The sequence below is a fragment of the Neolamprologus multifasciatus genome, chromosome 17, assembly GCF_963576455.1.
Source record: "Neolamprologus multifasciatus chromosome 17, fNeoMul1.2, whole genome shotgun sequence".
In the NCBI taxonomy this organism is placed as follows: Eukaryota; Metazoa; Chordata; class Actinopteri; order Cichliformes; family Cichlidae; genus Neolamprologus; species Neolamprologus multifasciatus.
Genome location: NC_140455.1, coordinates 33,990,314 through 34,011,644, shown reverse-complemented (window position 1 = coordinate 34,011,644; position 21,331 = coordinate 33,990,314). Strand labels below are relative to the sequence as shown.

Here is a 21,331-nt window from a genome sequence, read left to right as displayed (position 1 = left end):
CAGGAGTTATGTGTGATCTCAATATTATAGCCGTAATGTTTTTGCATCCACAGTATAATTTAGAAGGCTATAGAAGGAGAGCAGCCAGTAACAGTTAACCTCGACCCCACATACAGCGATTAAGGATTCAGCATATTGAATATAACTGTTTGGATATTTAATATAAAAGAAGGAAAAAAAAACAATGTTTGTTTGTTTGGTTTTTAAGTTGTAACATTTGCTTCTTTATAGATTCCACTACTGCTTTTATATGTGAAAAAAATATTAAACCTACATTAGCTAATGTACACAGCAAATCCAGCATGTCCAAATTAACACTGTCAGATTTGATTTCAACACTATTAAAGTGTCTATATGGGTCCACACCAGAGAGTGTTAATTGAACTCTTTTTGGAGAGTTGGTACGTTAACTCTGATTTAGTGTTAAACACCAAATCTCTCTGGAGTTGATAATTTAACACTTGGTGTTAAGAGTTTATACATTAACTCTGAAAGAGTATTTTAGTTTAACTACGTAAGAGTTATCTTCTAATTAATTCTAAAAAGCGGGAATTTTACTGTTCTGAACTTCTAGAAATTTCTTTTGGAAATAAACATTTACTAAAAAGACGCAATGGTTTTTGAAAAACATTTATTCTGAACTGTGCACCACAATTTCAAAACATTTTCTAAAGATGTAACAGTGTACATGTTCTCACTTTCATTAGAATTTTGTTTATCAAAAGGTCTGACATAGGTGAGCTGGTAAATGCAAATAACAGCATTCTCATCACTTATTTCTTCAATACAATATGCATGTCCTTCATTCATCACTTTGTGGAACTTCAACGCACTTCTGCTCTCCCCCATATTCCATCTTCACAAGCATATCCTATGTGGAGATTGAATAAAAATTAGTTGACACTAATTAATGGCACAAATCAATTGCAGCACAGTAAAAAAAAGGAATCCTTTTTGAGCCATTACTTGTGTAAAGTATTTTCCCAAAAGACAAGGACACAGGCAACAGGTAATACTGAACTAAATGTAAAACCTCAACCTTTTTCATTTTTACCTAAACCGTGTGCACAAAACTCTGGAGGGATCTAAATGCTAACGTAGAACTCAGTCGGGACTCGGGACGTCTGCTACTGCTGTTTGCTCGTTTTTTTTTATGGGAGATCGTTTTCAGGCTTCAAGTAGCACCATTATACCAACATTTCACATTCTAGACATTGTTTTAGGTGTATTTGACCAAAGGTTTGACTGAAAATTCACATGCAAGCTTTTTTTCAAGGCTGTGGTATTTGCCCGCAAACAATACCTTTCAGCTAGCTAAAACCGAATATTATGCTATCAGCGAGCAACATGGCTAATGCCTTTCACACAGCTTTGTCTCAACTCCAAAGAGCCACAGAAGTAAAAGCTAATAATAATAATTGAAACAATCTTTGAAAAAATGACTTACCAAGCATGGCAAACAACTCAAATATGTAGAGCAAAATGTTCTGAAACGGCTTCACTTCAGCTTCGATTGGAGCCGTGCTGGGGGCGGAGTCTGGGAATTTACTCTATTAGTGTCATAGCCCCTGTAGGAGTTCAGAGTAAAGAGGTCAAGAGTTAATGTTTCCATTGTAACACCTCCAGATTTGAAATAGAAACACTCATTTTTAACACTCGATTTTAACTACTATCATTTTACACCTCAGTTACATTAAAAGAATGTGACTCTAAGACTACTAACACCAAAACATTTAACACTTTTGAATTTGCTGTGTAGGTTTAATATAATGTAGACTTCCCAACATTTATACCTAGCATGGGATCAAATGAAGAGGCTTGCAGTGCACAGATGGAAACTCCAAAGATCTTAAAGAAGAGAAAGGCTTTACTAGTCGGCCTTCAGTCGTTAGTCTGTGAAAATGGAAAGATACAAGATCAACCTTGTGAAAAATTATGAAATGTTTCAAAAGCAAACTGCACTTTAAGTCTAATAATCTTTCTACATTATATAAATACATGTAGAAAATGTTCTTAAACCCAAATAAATATGTACATTTGACCTTTACTATTATTATAACTGGTACCAGTTTACTTACATGGGCATAACACATTTTTTTTTTTTTTACCATTGCCATTTAGATACTGAATTTAATTTAAAATATCATTTTAAAGTCTTAAAATTAAATTGAACGTCTTCATACCCGTAGACTCCCTGAGAGAGTGTAATACCTGTTAGGTTACATGAGAAGTGTCGAGGGAAAAGGAATGAAAACCAAGTTTGAAATAAACTTCTCCCAGTGATGGCTCCGTGCCAGGCCTTTACAAAAACACATATACGCATCTTTGTTGCTGTCGTCTTGCAGTCACAGCGTCTGGCCTGTTGTTATTCCTGCTGCCTGTTCTCAGCGTCACCACGACTCAGAGTTTCTGTCTCTCTTTTCCTTACGTATTGTTCTTATCTTCCGTTACTGCTGAAAATGCTGATGTTTCTCGTCACATAACCTTTAGCTCATGTCATTTGTGTTTGCGTCACTGAAAAACAGACTGCAAGTCTTGCGAGTCTAAATCAGACATTTTTCATAAATCTGAAGTATTTTGCTGTGTGAAATGTAGAATGTAGTAAAGTGAATGAAATTCACTTCTAATGTTTGTGACTGAGCCAAAATATGAACTTGATCAACTAACGATTTCACTTAAAAGGAAAGTACGTAGAAAGGAGAGAGAAAGCAAATTTAGAAGGGAAAGTGAAGGAGTAAAGTCTGCAGAAAGATTCAGATCGACTGCAGTAAAAATAGAAGCGTACAAGAACAGAATAATTAGGGAACTAAAACAGAAAAGTTAAACGTGGGCATGTTGCAGCTGAAGTACATAGTTCACTGCCAACAAGCCATAGCTAGTAGTAAACAAATATGGTCAAAATCTGTATGAGCTCTGACTTTGGGGAGTATAACATAGATCGCAGCTGGCACACAAAAGGGACATGGCAGAAGCATGTTTGTGCTGTGCTTGAATTAAAACACCTTCAGGGTATTTGAGGTCCACAGTGAATCAGATTTGTCCTTTCCATGAAAAAAGTCTGTGTTGTTGTTTCTCCAATGAATGTCTAGTTATATATTTTAATCACTCACAGTTTCATGTGTGAAAGAGGAATTGTGATAGAAGTAATAGCTAATGAGTCCAAACTGTAACGTAGTAGAGAAACAATAAGCTAAAAGTAATCCAAGGAAGGGGCGAACCGGTGGAGCTACAGATTAACAAAGGAAAGGGAGCGATATTTCTATACATGCACATTATAAGGATATGGATTAGTGGATACATGTCGGAATGTGACAAAGTCTAAACAGTAAAGTAAAGCAAGTCACAACTACCAAAGTAAAACAGCAAATAGCCCATAAGACAACCAATAGGGACACTAATAAGTCCTCCATAAACATAAGTTACTAGAATCTAAAGAAAATACAACCTCGACCTAACAATAATCAAACATTATGTGTGTAGAATCAGAACAAAATCAAACCAAACAAATTTCATAACAATAAATAAGAACCCAGAATGCTGCAAAAGCCTATGCAGTCTATGCAAAAGCCAAATTTTTGTATCGTTATAGAAATGGTAACATCAACAAAACATGAAATCAAAATTCAAAATCAAAATTTATTTATATAGCACATTTAAAAACAACAGTTTTGATCAAAGTGCTTCACAAATTAAAAAAAATAAAGTAAAAATAAAATAAGACAAATACAACGCAAGACGAGACAAACATAGAAACCAACCAAATGATAATCAAACTATCTTACATCAAAGCCTGAGTAAAAAGATGGGTCTTTAAACGAGATTTAAAAGACTGAACAGTCTCAGAAGAGCGAATGGCAATAGGGAGGTTGTTCCACAGTCTAGGAGCTACAATAGCAAAGGCACGGTCGCCTCTGGTTTTCAACCTAGACTTAGGTTGCATTAAGAGCATCTGGTTAGAAGATCTTAGTGCTTTTATAGGGTTATACAAATGAAGAAGATCTGTTAAATAGCTAGGGACAGTGTTATTTAAGATTTTATAAGTGAATAAAAGAATTTTAAAATCAGTGTAACTTGGTTAAAACTGGAGTCATATGGTCATGAAAACATGTGAAGTCAGAAAAGAGATTGTGAAGTGTAGAAGTTAAATATATAAATAAATATAGACGGGAAATTATTAAATGGACAACACCCAAATCCAATCCAGTAACAGGTGTTCTTGAAACATTTATCATGTCATTAGGTGAAAAGAATAACTGCAATTTGGCAGTATTCCTCATATGGAAAAAAGCAGCATTTCAATACAAAGCTAACATGTTGCATTTTAGCATTGAATCCAAAATGAATCCCTGATTCTTAGCACTGTCATGAAGGGTTAATGTCATTGGGCTTAAGCATCTCATTATACTCACTGGTCTGGTTGGGAACCCAAACCAATCACTATTTGTATTTAACTGAAGAATGTTTTTGGAAATTGAGTATTTCAGATTACTTGAGGGACCTGAAGATTTATGTAATTCCTCAAAAATTATCTTCATAAAGAGGTATGTTTGTGTGTTGTCCACATAGAAGTGGAAGGCAACATTATGCTTGCGGGGAAATGAAACCTACCCACAGAAAAATTGCCCTGGCATTTAGTCATAACTCATGTCTCATGTCCTGAATGCTGTTTACACAGTGATGTCACAATAGTGACTACGCTGATAGTTAGCACCACAGGGCAGCCTCAGTTTAGGTTTTGATATTCTTTGTTACAAATTATCTGTCGCACATACCAAATGGAAGACAATGCTTCCACAAGCCTTACATAACATTTAAAACTCTATGAAAACAAAAATCTATGAGTTAACTTGTATCTGCAGTGTTTGTTTAGTAGCCATACAGCCAAATGAAAGCACTCAGTTGCTTTAGCAGTCCCTTTAACCTTTAATCAAATATCAATGAAGTAGATGTATAACTGTATTTCATATAATTACTTTTCCTACACTACATACAGTCATAGTGTACCACTACAAGTTTGATCTGATATTCAAGAGCGTTGGTGGCAGCTATTGTGGACCTGAGCATCGAGCCTAAAGCCGGGGCTAGGACTGGGCTCCAGAGGTCTGGTAATGTCACTTGTTTCAAACTTGACAGTTTGGGAATGTCGTCTTCACCAAAACCCAGAGTCAGTTCAGATGGTGTGAGCGTCTGACACGGATGGCTCTTGGTCACTTCACTGTAGTGGTGGGAGACCTTTGTTTTTCCCTGAAAGGAGCTGGAGGATGTACCTGCAGCTAGGGAGAAGGGTGTGCAGGCCACTTTGCTTAGACTGCTGTTGCAGCACTGAACCATAGAGAACAGGCAGGATTCATTATAGCTTGAGTTTAAAAAACAAAACAAAAAAAGCACAAAAACCAGGAAGTTTAGTGAGACATTATGTAGTGCAACTAGAACCCCTAAAAAACAAAACAAAAATTATATTTTTAGTTTATACCTCAGACAGTTGGCAAAAACACACTATAATAGTTCAACCTGAAATCTACATCGAGGTCTGGCATACACATCGGAATTAAATATCAGCTGTGTGTAGCAGTCTACCAACACCTGTGGCAGACTATACAACGGTGTTAAAATAAAGGCAAAACCCACATGCAGGATAGAAACATACAAGTGTAAAACAATGCTAAGTAGAAGGCATAACCATAAGTTGTAATAAAATTCAAATAATTTTTGCGAAATAGAAGATTGAAATATAGAAACTCTTAAGTGACCCTCTGACCTTGAAACAAAAGAGGACTACAAAGAGCCATCGAGTCAATAGCTTGTAGAACCACCTCGTTGTTGTTTTTCCTGGCTTTTGTCTGTACACAACTCTCTTAAAGTCCTGCCACAGCATTTCACTCAGGTTGTGGTCTGGACTTCGACTCAACCATTGCAACACTTTGATTCTTTGCTTTTTCAGTCATTCTGTTGTAGATTTGCTGCTGTGCTTGGCATCATTGTCCTGTTGCATGACCCCATTTCAGCCAAGCTTTAGCTGTCGGACAGATGGCCTCACATTTGGCTTCTTGAATATTTTGGTGTACATGGTCAACTCCCTGAGGAGAAGGTGCCCAGGTCCTGTGGCAGCACAAAAATGTTTGTGATGATATTCTGTGTTTGGTTTTTGCCAATCATGGAACTGTGCATTATGGTCATCTGCACTTTGGTTTTGACTGCCCAAAGGACATCATTCCACAAGTCTGATTGTCTGATTGACGAGTCTGCATTGCTAAGGCGTCTAGCAGACGCTTTTCTAGAGGTGCTCACCAGTGATAATTCTAATTATGGGTTCATTTGATGAGCAGTATCTGGCTTCGACTTACCCTATTAATTCTTATGGAAGCAATGAGAATGTACTTTGTGTTTCGCAGGAATGCATACACTGTAGCTCAGGAGGTAGAGCAGGTCATCTGCTGATTGGAAAGTTGGTGGTTCGATCCCGGGCTTCCTCTCATCTGCATCCCAAGTATCCTTGGGCAAGTTGCTCAGCGATGCATCCATCAGTAAGCACTTAAAAGCATAGAAGATGGTGAATGGGTGAATCTAGCATGTTGTATAGAGCGCTTTGTGTACTCCGGGAGAGTAGAAAAGTGCAATATAAGTCCATTTACCGTTGAGTGCTATGAAATATTTCTTTTTTTTATATGACTGCACGTGTTTGGTCCACCTCAAGTCGAGAAGTGAATGATTAAACAGTGTTGTTGCTTTGTCGTGATTTGACAGCAACGCTGGTACACATTGTACTTGTAATGCATCCTCTAAATATTTGATGTTTTACAATGTCGTTTGGACGGCACCCTCGACACACAAGGCACACTACCTTTTGATGAAGCACACAAACTCACATCCACCTCGTCTTGGCAGGCTCGGTCACAGTCCCTCACCTCCAGTCCTGACCTGGTAGGGGAATTAGGCCATTTCCACTCATGAAACTTTCAGAGGAGCTGACAGCAAAGCACAGAGCTCTTCTTATCTGTTCGACTCTGCTAGTCTCTGTTGTCCTTTTTAAAACTTTTTCATTGCATTGCTTTTCTTTCACGCGTCCCTTATGCCCTTTCTTCTTGTCATCTCTCTTCTCATCTTCCAGTTTACTCTTGCTCTTCTTCATCACACTTGCCCTCAAACTATTTTTCGGTGTGTTTACCTTTACATGTAGTTTTGACCTTTTCCTGTTTGCCTAACAGACAGCTGATAGTTTAGTGGTTGTATAAACCCCTTTACAGCACAACCACATGCATTATTTAGTAATGTCTAGAAGATTGTTTTGTAAAAAGGCTCCTTAATTCATGTTCTTGACTTATAACAAAAAAACTAGTGTGTTTGGGTTTCTCCCAAATGCTGATATTAAACAGAAAGACCTTACCCTTTGCCACTGAGCCTCAGTATATGTGTGTATGCGCGCCTGTGTGGGTGTCTTCCAGGGGAGATTTTAACCTGAGTGTTGTAATATCTCTGTTGTAGTCTTCTCTCTGCGGTGTGGCCATCTGTTCAGTAGTGTGATCCAACACAACACAGCGCTTCCTCTTTCTTTGCGTCTCGTGTCATCTCTCTGTCTGCAGACTCTTCTCAGCACTCGTTTGTTCTCTTCTCTTCTTCTTTTTGTCTATTTTGCCCTCAGCCTGCTTTTCCTCTTTTTCTCTCCGAGACTTGTTTTTCCCCCTCATTTGTCTCTATTGATCTTTGAAAGAGGGAGAAAGGCACAAACCAAGAGAAGGACACAAGATATAGAGCGAAACACGCTCACATGCACAGACTGCTCTTCCCTTGGCCGAAAAACGGGCAAACAGACAGACAGACAGGGACCAAATTATCCCTGTTGCGTGGAGCATGAAATTAGCAAGTAGCTCAGTGTGGCAGCATTAGCATGGCTGTTAAAGGGATACCATGACATTTTGGGTTTCTGAAACATGGCGCTTTTTCCATATGAATGGTTGAATTTACCAAGCACGGAGCTGTTTACCTTTGTTTAAAACCACTGGGTAAGATCTAACCAATTGTATGGATTGCTAGTGGAAATAAATGTGGTAATTTACTGCAACATAGGTCAGAACATTAGCTTAGATTAAGGTTAAAACCACAGACCAAATTAGTCAAATGCACACAGGAGTAGTCGGCTTCTTCACAGATGTTGAATTTTTTTGCTTTGATCTCCTTTTTAATACAGCTTTTACATTCATTAGCGGTCGAAGGAACTAAGTAGCCGACTATTATTGAAGTAGTGAGGCACAGTTTTTAATTTTAGCTGCTTTATAGTTTCACTTCACTACATTTCATGGAAAGTTTACTTTTTTTAAGAGCTAAAGTGATTGATTGATAAATAACACAACAGAAAATATATTTTAAAAAAAAGATAAACTAGGAGATTTGGATGGATGTACTACATCACTTTCTGATAATTTTGAGGAAATTAAATTTCATTTAATTGACAGCAACTAGTAAACAATGCTAAACGTTGCAGACCTAGTACTTTTTTTTTATTCCACTGATAAGTTTATTCATTTTGTAATACATCAGTTACACACACAGACATAATGTTTGTTTTTAAATAGTTTCTTCTTCTTCTTCTTTCTTTTTTTTTTTGACATTATTGCCATGTTAGATGATGTCAGACAAACATAAACAAAAAATGGATGGCTGTCTCATTTCAGTCCTTCCATTTGTCAATGCCAGCCAATCAGAAGAAAGTTAGCTGAAGAGGTGAAGAGCTGAAACTGTATGATTATTATTGTAATTTTCATGTTTTTGCATTTCCCTGTAAAGCAATTTGTTTTTTGATTATTTTGAGCTGTGGATCATCCAAGGCTACTCTAGTAAAAACTGAAAATACAAATGTGCAGCTGTGAGTGACCTGAATAAGCCACTTTAAGCTTTAAACCGGTGTTTTCCAACCTATGACGCGCGTGATGTTGCATTAAGACACTCTCTCACTCTCTCACAGTCTGTTTCTAAAACCTAAAAGAGAATTATGGATTTGATCAACTGGTCTCTGAATGCTATTGACACCCTTTTCTCAACGAGAAGTCTGGGCTCGGGAGAGCCCGAGTGTCCTGGAGATACTTTCCCTGCCGGATACACGATGGACGGGTGGCAGACACGGAGGATCGTGTGCCTGGCGGGACTGTCGATTGAGGACGCTGAAGATATCTACCTATTTGGAATAACAGGGTTCTTGCTGTTCACAGCTGGCTTGGCCCTGGCTTATCGGAGAATTAAGAAAGCGGAACCGGCTGTTCAAACCGAACAAAAACTCCCTGATAACGACTGTGTTTAGACTGCTCCTTCCCATTCCATGCAAGGCCACCTGGGTTTTCTGCAAGACTGTTTAGAATTAGAATTAGAATTAGAATTCAACTTTATTGTCATTGCACATGCACAGGTACAGGGCAACGAAATGCAGTTTGCATCCATCCAGAAGTGCTTTAGTGATATAGATATATTACAATATATATTAGCAATAATATAGATATGTAAGTATGTTACAGAAATGGGTCTATTATGGTATGTTATAATGTACACGGTATGAAGTATGTTAGGAATATTCTATAACTATAAGTATGTACAGGCTGTAGTGAGTACAAGCTATGTACAGGCTATGAACAGGATATAAATATGAAATAAAAAAACTATACAGAAATCTGAGATATACAGTTATACAGAAATGTGAACTATGCAAGTTATAAACAGTTGTAGGATTAGAAATTATCGTATGTACAGAATGATTATTTACACAGAGCTATACAGTAGTGCAGTTAAGATAAGTGAGATATGTGGATAATTTCTACAGAGGTATATAAAGTGCTAGTGATTGTGAATGGTGGTTCAGTCCATGTTATTATTGTGTGTTTGAGGGTACGGTTGTCCATTGTGTGTGTGTGTAGGTGGTTGTGGGTGTGTGTATGTCCAGTCCATGAGTTTAACGTGGGTCAGATGTCAGGAGGCAGAGTTCAGGAGTCTGACAGCTGTGGGGAAGAAGCTGTTCCGGTACCTGGTGGTCTTAGTCCGGAGGCTCCTGTAGCGCCTCCCAGAGGGCAGGAGGGTGAAGAGTCTATGTGATGGGTGACTGGGGTCTTTGATGATTTTCCCAGCCCTTTTCAGACACCGCTTCCTGTAGATGTCCTTTATGGCAGGAAGTGGTGCTCCGGCGATGCGCTGGGCAGTTTTCACAACCCTCTGCAACGCCTTCCGGTCCGAGGCAGAGCAGTTCCCATACCAGACTGTTATACAGTTGGTCAGGATGCTCTCGATGGTACAGCGATAGAAGTTCACCAGGATGTCTGAGGACAGGTGGTTCTTCCTCAGAGTCCTCAAGAAGAAGAGGCGCTAGTGAGCCTTCTTGACCAGCTTGGAGCAGTTGGTCGTCCAAATGAGATCCTCGGAGATGTGGACTCCCAGGAACTTGAAGCTGCTCACACGCTCCACAGCCGTCCCCTTAATGTGGATGGGTGGATGTGGGTCAGCATTCCTCCTGTAGTCCACGATGAGCTCCTTGGTCTTCTCTGTGTTAAGCAGCAGGTTGTTTCTGTCGCACCACTCAGCCAGACGATCCACCTCCTCCCTGTAGGCGGCCTCATCGTTGTCACTGATGAGGCCAATCACCGTGGTGTCATCTGCAAACTTAATGATGGTGTTGGAACCATCAGCAGGTCTGCAGTCGTGGGTGAAGAGGGAGTAGAGGAAAGGGCTCATCACACAGCCTTGTGGTACACCGGTGTTCATTGTGATTGTAGATGAGCAGCGGTTATCCAGCTGGACATGTTGGGGGCGGTTGGTCAGGAAGTCCAGTAACCATTTGCAGATGAGGGAACTGATGCCCAGGTCTGTCAGTTTTCTGATGAGTTGTGAGGGGTGGATTGTATTGAATGCTGAACTGAAGTCTATAAACAGCATTCTGGCGTATGTGTTGTTGTTGTCCAGGTGTGAGAGGACAGAGTGCAGTGCGATGGAGACTGCATCCTCTGTGCTCCTGTTCTGGCGGTATGCGAATTGGTGGGGGTCCAGGGTGGGGGGGAGACAGGATTTGAAGTGTGCTAGGACCAGCTGCTCTAAGCACTTAGTGATGATGGGGGTGAGTGCTACTGGGCGGTAGTCATTGAGGCAAGATGGGTTGGAGTTTTTGGGTATCGGGACGATGGAGGTGGATTTGAAGCAGGCTGGTACCACAGCGTGGGCCAAGGACAGGTTGAATATGTCTGTGAGCACTCCTGCAAGCTCCCCAGAACACGCTCTGAGAACACGCCCGGGGATGCCATCAGGACCTGCAGCCTTGTGGACATTGATCCTGCTCAGCACCGCTCTCACCGGGGGGAGAGAGTCAGAGGTTGGTGGTCTGGCGTCATGTCTGTTTTGGTTGTGGTTGTTGGATTCCCTCGCTCAAAACGAGCATAAAAGTTGTTGAGCTCGTTGAGGAAGGAGACATCAGAGGATGCGGGGGAGGGTTTGGTGGTCCTGTAGTCTGTAATGGTCTGGAGTCCTTGCCACATGCGTTGGGGGTTGGAGTTGGAGAAGTGTTCTTCTACCTTCTTTTTGTAGTGGTGTTTGGCTTTTTTGATGCCGTTTTTTAGATTAGCCCTGGCTGTACTGTAGGCGTGTGCATCTCCTGACCTAAAGGCAGTGTTGCGGGCCTTCAGGAGGAGACGAACATCCCGGTTCATCCAAGGCTTCTGGTTGGGGTACATGGTGATCCGTTTCTGGGTGGTGACACTGTCTGTGGTTTCGGAGATGTAATCCAGTACAGATGAGGCGTACTGGTCCAGGTCTGTGTGGGTGAACATATTCCAGTCTGTGTTTTTAAATCTGTCCTGGAGCACTGCGTCTGTCCCCTCTGGCCACACTTTAATTGTCCTCACAGCAGGTTTCACACGTTGGATGAGTGGTGAATACCGAGGTGTGAGGAACAGGGAGAGATGGTCCGATTGTCCAATGTGGGGGAGGGGTGTTGCTTTGTAGGCTCCAGCCAGGTTGGAATACACATGGTCTAAAGTCTTGTCTCCTCTGGTGTGGCAGGAGACATGTTGGTGGAATCTGGGGAGGACTGTCTTTAAGTTGGTGTGGTTGAAGTCGCCAGCAACAATAAAAGCAGCCTCGGGGTGTTTATTCTGGTGTTTGTTAATGGCTGCAGAAAGTTCTTTCATGGCCAACCTAGCATTAGCGTCGGGGGGTATATACACTGCAGTGAGTATGATCGAAGTGAGTTCTCTGGGGAGATAATAAGGTCTGCATTTGACCATTAAAAACTCCGCATTAGGTGAGCAGTGACTCTCAGTAGTAGTGGAGTTCATGCACCAAGCATTGTTAATATAAATGCACAAACCTCCACCTCTGGTCTTGCCGGAGTCATCTGCTAGCCTGTCGGCTCGGTGTGTGTGGCGTCCTGCTAACTCGATAGCATTGTCCGGGCAGCTGTTGTTCAACCATGTTTCGGTGAAAAACATGACATTTGAGTCCATAATTCGTCTGTTGTTAGTGATGGAGAGCCGTATCTCATCCATTTTGTTTGCCAGAGAACGGACATTGGCGAGGAAGATACTGGGTAAAGGCAGCCGGTGTGGTGTTAGCTTTAGCTTAGCCCGTAGCCCTCCGCGCCTACCTCGCCTTTGTTTACGATCTCGGCGCCGTCTGCGTGCACTTCCGCCCGGCTGGGGAGAGTGGGCAGCCTCCGGTGTTCTGGAGATCTCTGGGATGAGTCGGAGATAGGCGATAAAACTGTTGGAGTTATGAGTCCAGATGTCCAGAAGCTCTTGTCTGCTGTAGGTCAGCAACGCACAGCAATTCTGGATGAATAATCCGGTCAAAAGTAGATAAAAAACCGCTAAATAGCAGATTCTGGAGAGACACTGAGCCTCGCGTTGTTCACGCGCCGCCATCTTGTTTAGTAACAAGATGGTTTACTTAGCCTAGCAGGGTGAAGGACACTGTCTCAGCTGAACTCTGGACACGCACACACATACATATACACTGATATGCACACACTCATCCCCCCTCCCTTTCCAAACGCCTTCGATGCTTGTTCCCTCCTGGGGAACACGGCGGGTCTGAGCCCGCGCTGGAATGGTAGTGCTGGGCAGGATGGCTGCTGTGTTTGCTTCGGATTACTCCTCACCCCCCACCCAACCCTGTGGCTTGTCACGTGTTCCATAATGTTGTGCTGTGGACATTTATGTGCTTTTTGTGCAGAGGAGTTTTTTTGTTTCTCCCAGGAGCCCAGCATGAGTAGAGGTCTCTTTTTTTCCTCTTGTACTTTCCCATTGTAGTGTATATTTCAGTGTTTTTTTCTGTAACACTACCGATCTCCGACCTGTATCCCCATGTGATGTCTGTGTTGTGTGTGTAAGGTTGGGGGGCGGGGTCCCATTTCACTGCAGGGCAACCTGCACGTGGCGAATAAAGCCTTGATTGATTGATAGATAAGACCTGCTGAACTAATTAGCTGTTAGCAGTTTTATCAATCATGTATTTGTTAACTACTTCATACTAAGAAAGAAAATGGATCAAATGCAGAACTTAAATCTGCACGATGTTAGAAAGCCCACTCGATTGACTTAAAATGCTGCTGAAATGTTCATTCATTTATATTCATATACAATAATTACAAATTAGTTCAAATGACATTTTTCAAATAAAGCGATGCTTTTTTTACATGGTTGTATCTGAAGTAAAGAATTGAAATTTCTTCTACCAACTTTTCCAAAGTTTTCTCTTTGTGGATGTAAATAAAAGCTGACACTTAAGTAAGGGGGACAATCCCTGAGGAAGTGTCCCTACTCGCTTTGGCTGCCTTCCTGCGTCCTCTCCATAGCCGTTGTTGGCCCTGCGATCACTCCAAACAATCAGATGGGCCTCTGTAGACAGGACCCTGGCCACTGTGTTTTCTCTCTGCCATGTTCTCACTGTCATGAGGAGAAATATTTCTCTCATTTTTTAAAAAAAAAAAAAAGTTTTGCTCTCCCTCACCCCATCTTGACATCGAAGCAGCATTTTAAGTGTCACACTGGCAGCATTTACCACAAACTTCAATGTATAGTTTCCCCACACATTATCACCTATGTTCTTTAAAACCTAACCATGCGTTATTGGCACTCATGCTAGCTTTGAATGCAATCATTTTCTTTTAAAGTCAGCCTGCTCACAAACACAGAATGAGAGTGAACAGGAACAGCAGGGTTCCAAAATGAATTAAATCCATGGCAAAGTGGGAATTCAGATTGTATCATTTTTGCCTCCTTTTCCCCCTTTGATTAGTTCTGGTGCTTTGTAATTTTAAATTTTGCCTAGAGCAGGGCAACGCATTAGAGCAGCATGCACAAAAACACTACGCTGAACTTGACTGGAATTATATTCAAAGCCGTTTCCCTGAAAAACTCTGCAAAACCTTCTCAATTTCTCTTTAAAAGGATTGCATCATGAGTTGACACTTGTCGTCAGTTTTTATTTTTTATTTTCTGTGAGATCCCACGTCCTAATTTACAATTCAAAATATCCCTGCCTTGATATTCGGTGTTTAAATTCATCGTGCACAACATCAAATCCAGCTACGAGTGTGCAATTCCACACAGGAATACTTGTACAGCTTGTAGCAGTTAATGCCAACTTTTGCCAATCACTAATGTTGCGATGTTCCTACACAAAGGATAGGAAGGGAGCTTGATCATATTCAGTCTGTGTAATTGTTACATCACTTTGAATCTGCTCCATTACCGTCTTCCATCATCATCGCCTTTTCACCTTGTCTAGAGACGACTCGTCAGAGTATCGAGTTTGTCCCACGTCAGGCCGGTTTGTCTTGGAGCAATGAGACTAGTCAGACAGCCAGCGCAGCAGTTTAGAGAAGCTATGACATTGCGCTACTCCTCACTCTGCATTCCTCATTCCCTCTCTTTTCTCCTCCGTTCACCCTTAGCCTCCTACCCTTTACGTCTCTGGTGACCCCCCCTCCCTTTTACTCCTCCTGTTCTCCCAATCGACTGCACTCAGCATACCCCTATCACCCCGAGTCCTTCGCCCCCCTGTTTTCTCCGTACTTTGATCAGCGGCGCTTGTCAGTCAGAGTCTCGCGTGTCTCAGCCAATATGGCTGCCCTGACACGAGGAGGGTGGAGGACCAGGCATAACAATGGAGGAGGAGAAGAGGTAGAGACAAGTTTGACGGAGTCACCTTGACTCCTACGACAAACTTTGTTTTGCAAATCATAATGACGAGTAAGCCTCGAGCACCAGCGGCAGCAGATAACATAGCTGTGGATGGGGCAGCAAGAAAGAGCAGTGTGCCGATGAAATAAACGGATGGTGGTAAAGGAGAGGAATCAAAATACAATTTACAGATATTTGAGTTACCAGAGTCTATACAACTAAAAACTAAACCAATATAAAATAACTAAGACAGTATTCTCTGTCTTCAGAACTGATTTAGATGGGAAATTGATGCTATTATGTCTGTGCTTCAACTGGAACTAGAACCAGGAATTCTTGTCATTAAAATTAAGATCAGTTGTTTAGATGGGTGGAACTTGTATTATGACGTATCCTGGCTCTGCCACATACTCTGGCTAACCCACAAGCTCTTTAAGGGGCTACATCTATTTTTAATTTAGCTGAACTCTTTCTCTCACCCCAACCGGTCGCAGCAGATGGCCCCGCCCCTCCCTGAGCCTGGTTCTGCCGGAGGTTTCTTCCTGTTAAAAGGGAGTTTTTCCTTCCCACTGTCGCCAAAGTGCTTGCTCATAGGGGGTCATTTGGTTGTTGGGTTTTTTCTCTGTATGTATTATTGTAGGGTCTACCTTACAATATAAAGCGCCTTGAGATGACTGCTGTTGTGATTTGGTGCTGAATAAATAAAATTGAATTGAATCAGTCATTTAACCGGAATATGTGTAACATAGTAACTAATTCGGCTCCTGGGCCGTCACAATTTACAGGTTCGTAATGTGTGAAGTGAGGTTTTTACAGTGAATATATCTTTGTATCTGTCCTCTTTTGAAAGCACGGTATGTATATGCGGGGCTAGAAGCTTTCACAACAGCCTGTTCCTACAGGTGGGTGGATCGATCAATACTGTGTTTATAACCCTTAAGTTGAGTATGTAGCCCACTGAATTTTTGAAAAAGAAATTATTCTTTGAAAATAGAAATGAGCAATGTCTGAATGTTTTTGTGTTGACTGTCATATCCATTTTATTTTTAGCCTTTAGCACACATTACATGAGAATACATGAATAATATATGAAAAGTCTGTTTTGTTGTGTTAACTAATTGTTGTGGAAAGTAAATGTAGTGGTCATTAGAATGTGTTTAGCTTGCACATTTCATCTTATAAATCATGACACACTGATCTCCCCCACATAAGCTGCCTTTATAGGTTAAAAGTATCTGTAATGGCCCTATATTTACTTGGTATTGGATCCATACCAAACTATCACACACTCCTACCCGTTATCTTAATGTGTGTAGTTCAGGGGCCATCTGTAAATTGTAGCTATGGACAAAGAACCACAGTTCCTCTCACCCGGAGTTGTGTTAAGCAGAGAAAAGCACTAAATCCTCACCTATCAGAAGCTCCATCAAGCAAATATTTGAAATTTAAATGACTCATATGATGAACCAATTATCAGACTTGACTGTTCATTTTCTGTCAGTCAGCGAATCCACAGATCCTTTCAGAGCTAATGAACTTAAAACAGTTTTAATCATTACATAGAAATGCTTCACAGGGCTGTCAGTCATGCACAGAACAAATTATGAACAGTTTTAAAATCGTATTTATAGCAAACAACTATTAAACATGCACATTTTTTGAATATTGAGCCATTTATACTGTGGCCTGCATTACTTCACAGGAACATCAGAATAATTCTGGCCTACAGATCCAGTGGCATTTAATAATTTCAACTTCTGCGCCTTAAATGCATTAAAGTGAAGAAGAACACGAGTCATATACCACCAATAACTATGCAGTCGGTGGAGGCAATAGATTTCACGTTAATGCTGGATTGCTCGTGGAAATGATAGATGACAAATTTTATATTAAATGTCAAGAAAAATCACTCTCTAATTTATGAAATAGTCTTCACAGTGGGATTACAGAGAAAGAGGGAGAAGAGTGAGTAGCAGACATTTGTTGAACGAGACTGAAGGAGGTGACAGATTGTAAGGATGGAGTGGCGACAGAGAGGGAGTGACGGGGTGCAGAGCGAGAAATAGAGCGGAAGTCAGTGTTTCACGGGCCCGCCGGTGCCCTCAACCATGAACTCTCTCTCAAACACACACAAACAAACTCATAGAAGAAAGGAAATTAAAACTTGGTGAGTCTTTGGAGAGTGATAAACATTGTGCTCCCATATGCCACTCATATACTCACTCGTCCCTTTGTGTGTGCGCGCTCGCATGTTTGCTTGCTTGCTTCAGTTGTTTGCTTCGGCTGCAATGCCCGACCAACAAGCCACTCACCTGCCAGTTTACAACTCCCATCGCGCCATGCTTCGCTGTTCACAGACACCCCTCTTTTTGTCTCACCACTCCCTGCACTCTCCATTATTCACTTTATCATTGTTTCTCACGCACACAAACAAACGCGCGTGCACACAGACGCTGTTAATTGCACAATTGTAAAAACTGGTTTAACTAAGTGGGAGGCAAAGCGAGAAGAAAATCGAGCGACAGGATATGTACGCAGAGGCGTGGGGAGAATCAATCTGTCTGCAAAAACCTAACAATGTTGTGGGGGGAACAAGAAAAAAGACAGAAAGAGAGAGCAAGAAGACAATTTCTGTTTTTTCGAACATCAAATCTCTGTTTGTTTCTGTATATCCATTATTAATCTGTTTGTTCCTTCCTTCTTGGAGGGAAATTCAATTATCACAGAGGAAAGGCAGTTTCTGATAATTCCTGCAGAGTTATGGCTCACTGTTATCCACTGCGTAAATGAGCATGGTGATTAAAGATCAGCTCGTACAGTTGATTACAGTACCTGGCGAAATATGGAACATGGCACTGTCTGTTTTATTTAAATGCATTAAGTTAACTGACCAGTGTTTCTCCCTGATTGACTGTTTTGTGGGGCGGGTGATCTCCACTGCGCCGACCTCTGACCCACTCTCTGTACTGTGTATGAGAGAATAATGGACGGTTTGTCAGTAAATGCACTTCCTCTGCTGCCTTTGAAATGAAGTTAGGCTCTGAAAATCGTGTGCTGCTGAGTTATAGCCGCTGTTATACGGTCGAGGAAGCACTGCTGATGATACATTGCCGAGTTATTGGAATGTACAGTGCCATATGTACAGCCTTTGGCATTTTACTAATCCACCTGTGCCAAAGAGACTGCAAAGTTTAATATCAAATTATAGGACGTGTGTGTGTTTCATGATTTTGAGCACTGCAGTGCTCCATTTGTTTTTTGTTTTTTTTCTAATACCACGCACTATTAAAGTGGACACATCAAGATGCACACTTGCAGAATACTCATTAATTTATGGGATTATTAGGAGTGTTTTTCCCGTTCTAGTCTTGCCTTCCCTGTGCGCTGACCACTCATGTTCCCACATTTCTGAGCCAGGAAAAGCCTGCTAGTGAACATAGCAATTCATGGGTGCAATTCCATACTTAAATTGCATTGGTTAACAGTGTTGGGAAGGTTACTTTTAAAATGTATTCCATTACAGAATACATGCCCCAAAATGTATTTTGTAACGTATTCCGTTACGTTACTCAATGAGAGTAACGTATTCTGAATACTTTGGATTACTTAATATATTATCATGCTGTTTACAACTACGTGAATGTACTATCGCTGTGATTTATTACTGTTACTGAAGGTCCGCGGCTCCGAACCGTAGTAAAGGGACCACTGGCTAATACGGTGGGTTTTGTGTCGGGCTCGTAGCCGAAAACTAGCTTTACTTTGTTGTCTGGGTCAACTTTGCTAGCAGAGACAGAGAGAGGAGTTGAAAGGCTGCTCCAACGGAACTTATTGTTTCGGAGGAAAACACGAACACGGTGTACAGTCGAGTCTTAATAGCTTACTTACAACTGGGCTCGTCAGGCACTCTTCTTGGCTGCAGTGGTTATTATTATATTTACATGCTTCCAGCTCCCGTTTTTGCTCGATGACAGCTCGTACTTTTCCTTTTTCTCCCTCCCTCGCTCCCAGACACATAACGTGTATGGCAGTCCATTCTCCCTGCAGCATGGACTACACTGCCCATGATGCTACATTCTTTAGAGCTATACCTGTAGCATTCTGCCTATTAGCTTAGCACAACAACAACAAAAAGGCCTCTCTCACCCAGGAAACACGCAGAGAGAGAGCGTGTCACCCTGTAACCATGGCAACCGCAACGCTGCCACCTGGAACGACAGAACGTAGCTGTCAAACAAAACCCAAACAGTCCTGACCCGCGACAATATGAAACAGGGAAGTACCGCCGTGTAATCCATTTATTTCAACAAAGTAACTGTATTCTAAATACCACCTTTTTAAACGGTAACTGTAACGGAATACAGTTACTCATATTTTGTATTTTAAATACGTAACGGCGGTACATGTATTCCGTTACTCCCCAACACTGTTGGTTAATCATGCTTGTCAATAAACGTGTCAGTTTGTTATCCTGTTTATGTAGTGGTCACTTGGTAGCAAAATGTCCAGTTTTGATCTCTGTTTCAGTTCCGAGAAGTTGAATTGAAACAGGAAAACAGGAAGGGCTTTGCAAGTGTCCTCTAGGAGATTTTCTTTTCCTGAATTTCTGACAAGTTACAAAAAAAAAAAATGTAGAGAAAAATTTCACGTATTGCTGTCAATCTCAAGAGCAGGAAAAAAAGTAATGCTTTTTTTCTGCTACAAAATATGATTAAAAGTGTCTGTCCAGGGGAGATAAGGTTACATAGCCCTGCTGCACTTGCATACAGACTGCCTCTCGCTCACTCAGTCACTCCTATACTGTTTACATCTCTCTCTTTTCTCTGCACTTTTGGTTGCCTTTTCTTGCCGTCAGACTGAAGCTGGGTCCTCTTACACAGCTCCTGTCTTCCTGCCTTTGGTTGATTTTTGACTTCCAGATTCATGCAAATGTTTGGTTGTCACTCCAAGCTATTTATACAGGAATTTTTATTTCTTCCCCAGCTGTTGTCACAAATAAGCCTTGCCCCGAGCTTTATTTGAGACTCAGTCTGGCTGTCTTTAATACCGGCACATTTGTTTGGAACAGCAAAATTTTAGGTGTCCAGTTAAACCTCGCTGTACCCTAAAATAACACATGTTGTAACCTAACTTGTCAAAATGCCTCCAGGAAAGTCCTCATACCAGGATGTACTTTGAATATTGTGTTCCTTCTTTAAGGGACCGTATACTCTAAGTCACTTGCATTCAAAAGGCCTTGGTAATTATCCTCTCTGTGATGGTGCTCCGGAGAAAAATGAATAGAACAGGGAACATCTTATCCTTTGTCTTACTCCCTTTTTAATTCCCTCTGCTCATTGCAGAGTTATAAAAAGTAAGCCACCATACATAACGAGCAGCTGAAATAAAAAGCTGTGCAGAGGAAAAGGGGATTTGTATCTTTCTTTGTCGCCCTGCAAATGTAAATTTCTGGATTTTGACAGGAAAAAAATGTTTTATATTCTCCCATTTTTTTCTATTTTTTTCCCGTCTGTCTCCTTTTTCGTATGCGTGGCTAAATACATCATGCAAAACTGCTTCCAAATCTTCCCTAAAATGAAATTGTGATGAAAGACTGGAGTGTTTGAGCTGCTCCGAGATGCTTTGCTCGCACTCTTGAGCTTCCGTTTGAACAATATAACATATCTGAGATGGAGGTGTTGTTTGTTTTCATGCTGCGAAATGTTAAACTTGTGCTAAATCAACATCATATGTGTTTTTTTTTTTTTATCTCGCTCACCAGGCTGAACCAGAGGGCTTCTCCCATTTTCACCTGTATGTGTGTGCGGCCTTCCTGGTGAGGTGGAGGAAAGAGATCCTGGAGGAGAGGGATTTTCAGGTAACGGACACAGATAAATGCCATACTTTGGGGTTATAAGGGTTGGAGGTGAATGTAAAATTGGGTTTCTATGAGAAACCCTATGTTTTTAAATCACAGACCGTCCAGAGTAGTGCATATACAGCACTGTGCAAATTTCTTTTGCTTGCCTTGGAACAGTAGAAATGGATATTTATGAAAACATGTGCAAGCATATGTGGAAATATAACGATGTGAATTTCAGATACTGTTCATCGTGTGATTCGATCCATTTTAGCTGCTACTTCTTTTGCTTTCTGAGCCTTTGGTGGCTCAGAAGTTGCTTTTTGCAGATGATGTGGTTCTGTTG

At 41.2% G+C, this 21,331-nt stretch overlaps 1 protein-coding gene and 1 long non-coding RNA gene across 4 annotated transcripts in view; one reads left to right on the top strand and one right to left on the bottom strand.

Moving 5' to 3' along the window:
* tbc1d22a (TBC1 domain family, member 22a) overlaps positions 1 to 21,331 on the top strand; it is a 174,182-nt gene that overhangs the window by 121,906 nt on the left and 30,945 nt on the right. For all 3 annotated transcript variants that reach the window (XM_085137751.1, XM_085137752.1, XM_085137750.1), the window contains one exon: positions 20,908 to 21,003. In XM_085137751.1, the coding sequence (XP_084993877.1) occupies positions 20,908 to 21,003 (96 nt within the window). The remainder of the gene's footprint in view (positions 1 to 20,907; positions 21,004 to 21,331) is intronic.
* LOC146499720 (uncharacterized) lies at positions 686 to 1,761 on the bottom strand. The gene is made up of 2 exons (XR_014870164.1): positions 1,448 to 1,761; positions 686 to 871 (listed from the first exon to the last, which is right to left on the bottom strand). It is a non-coding gene; the product is annotated as an uncharacterized LOC146499720 (long non-coding RNA).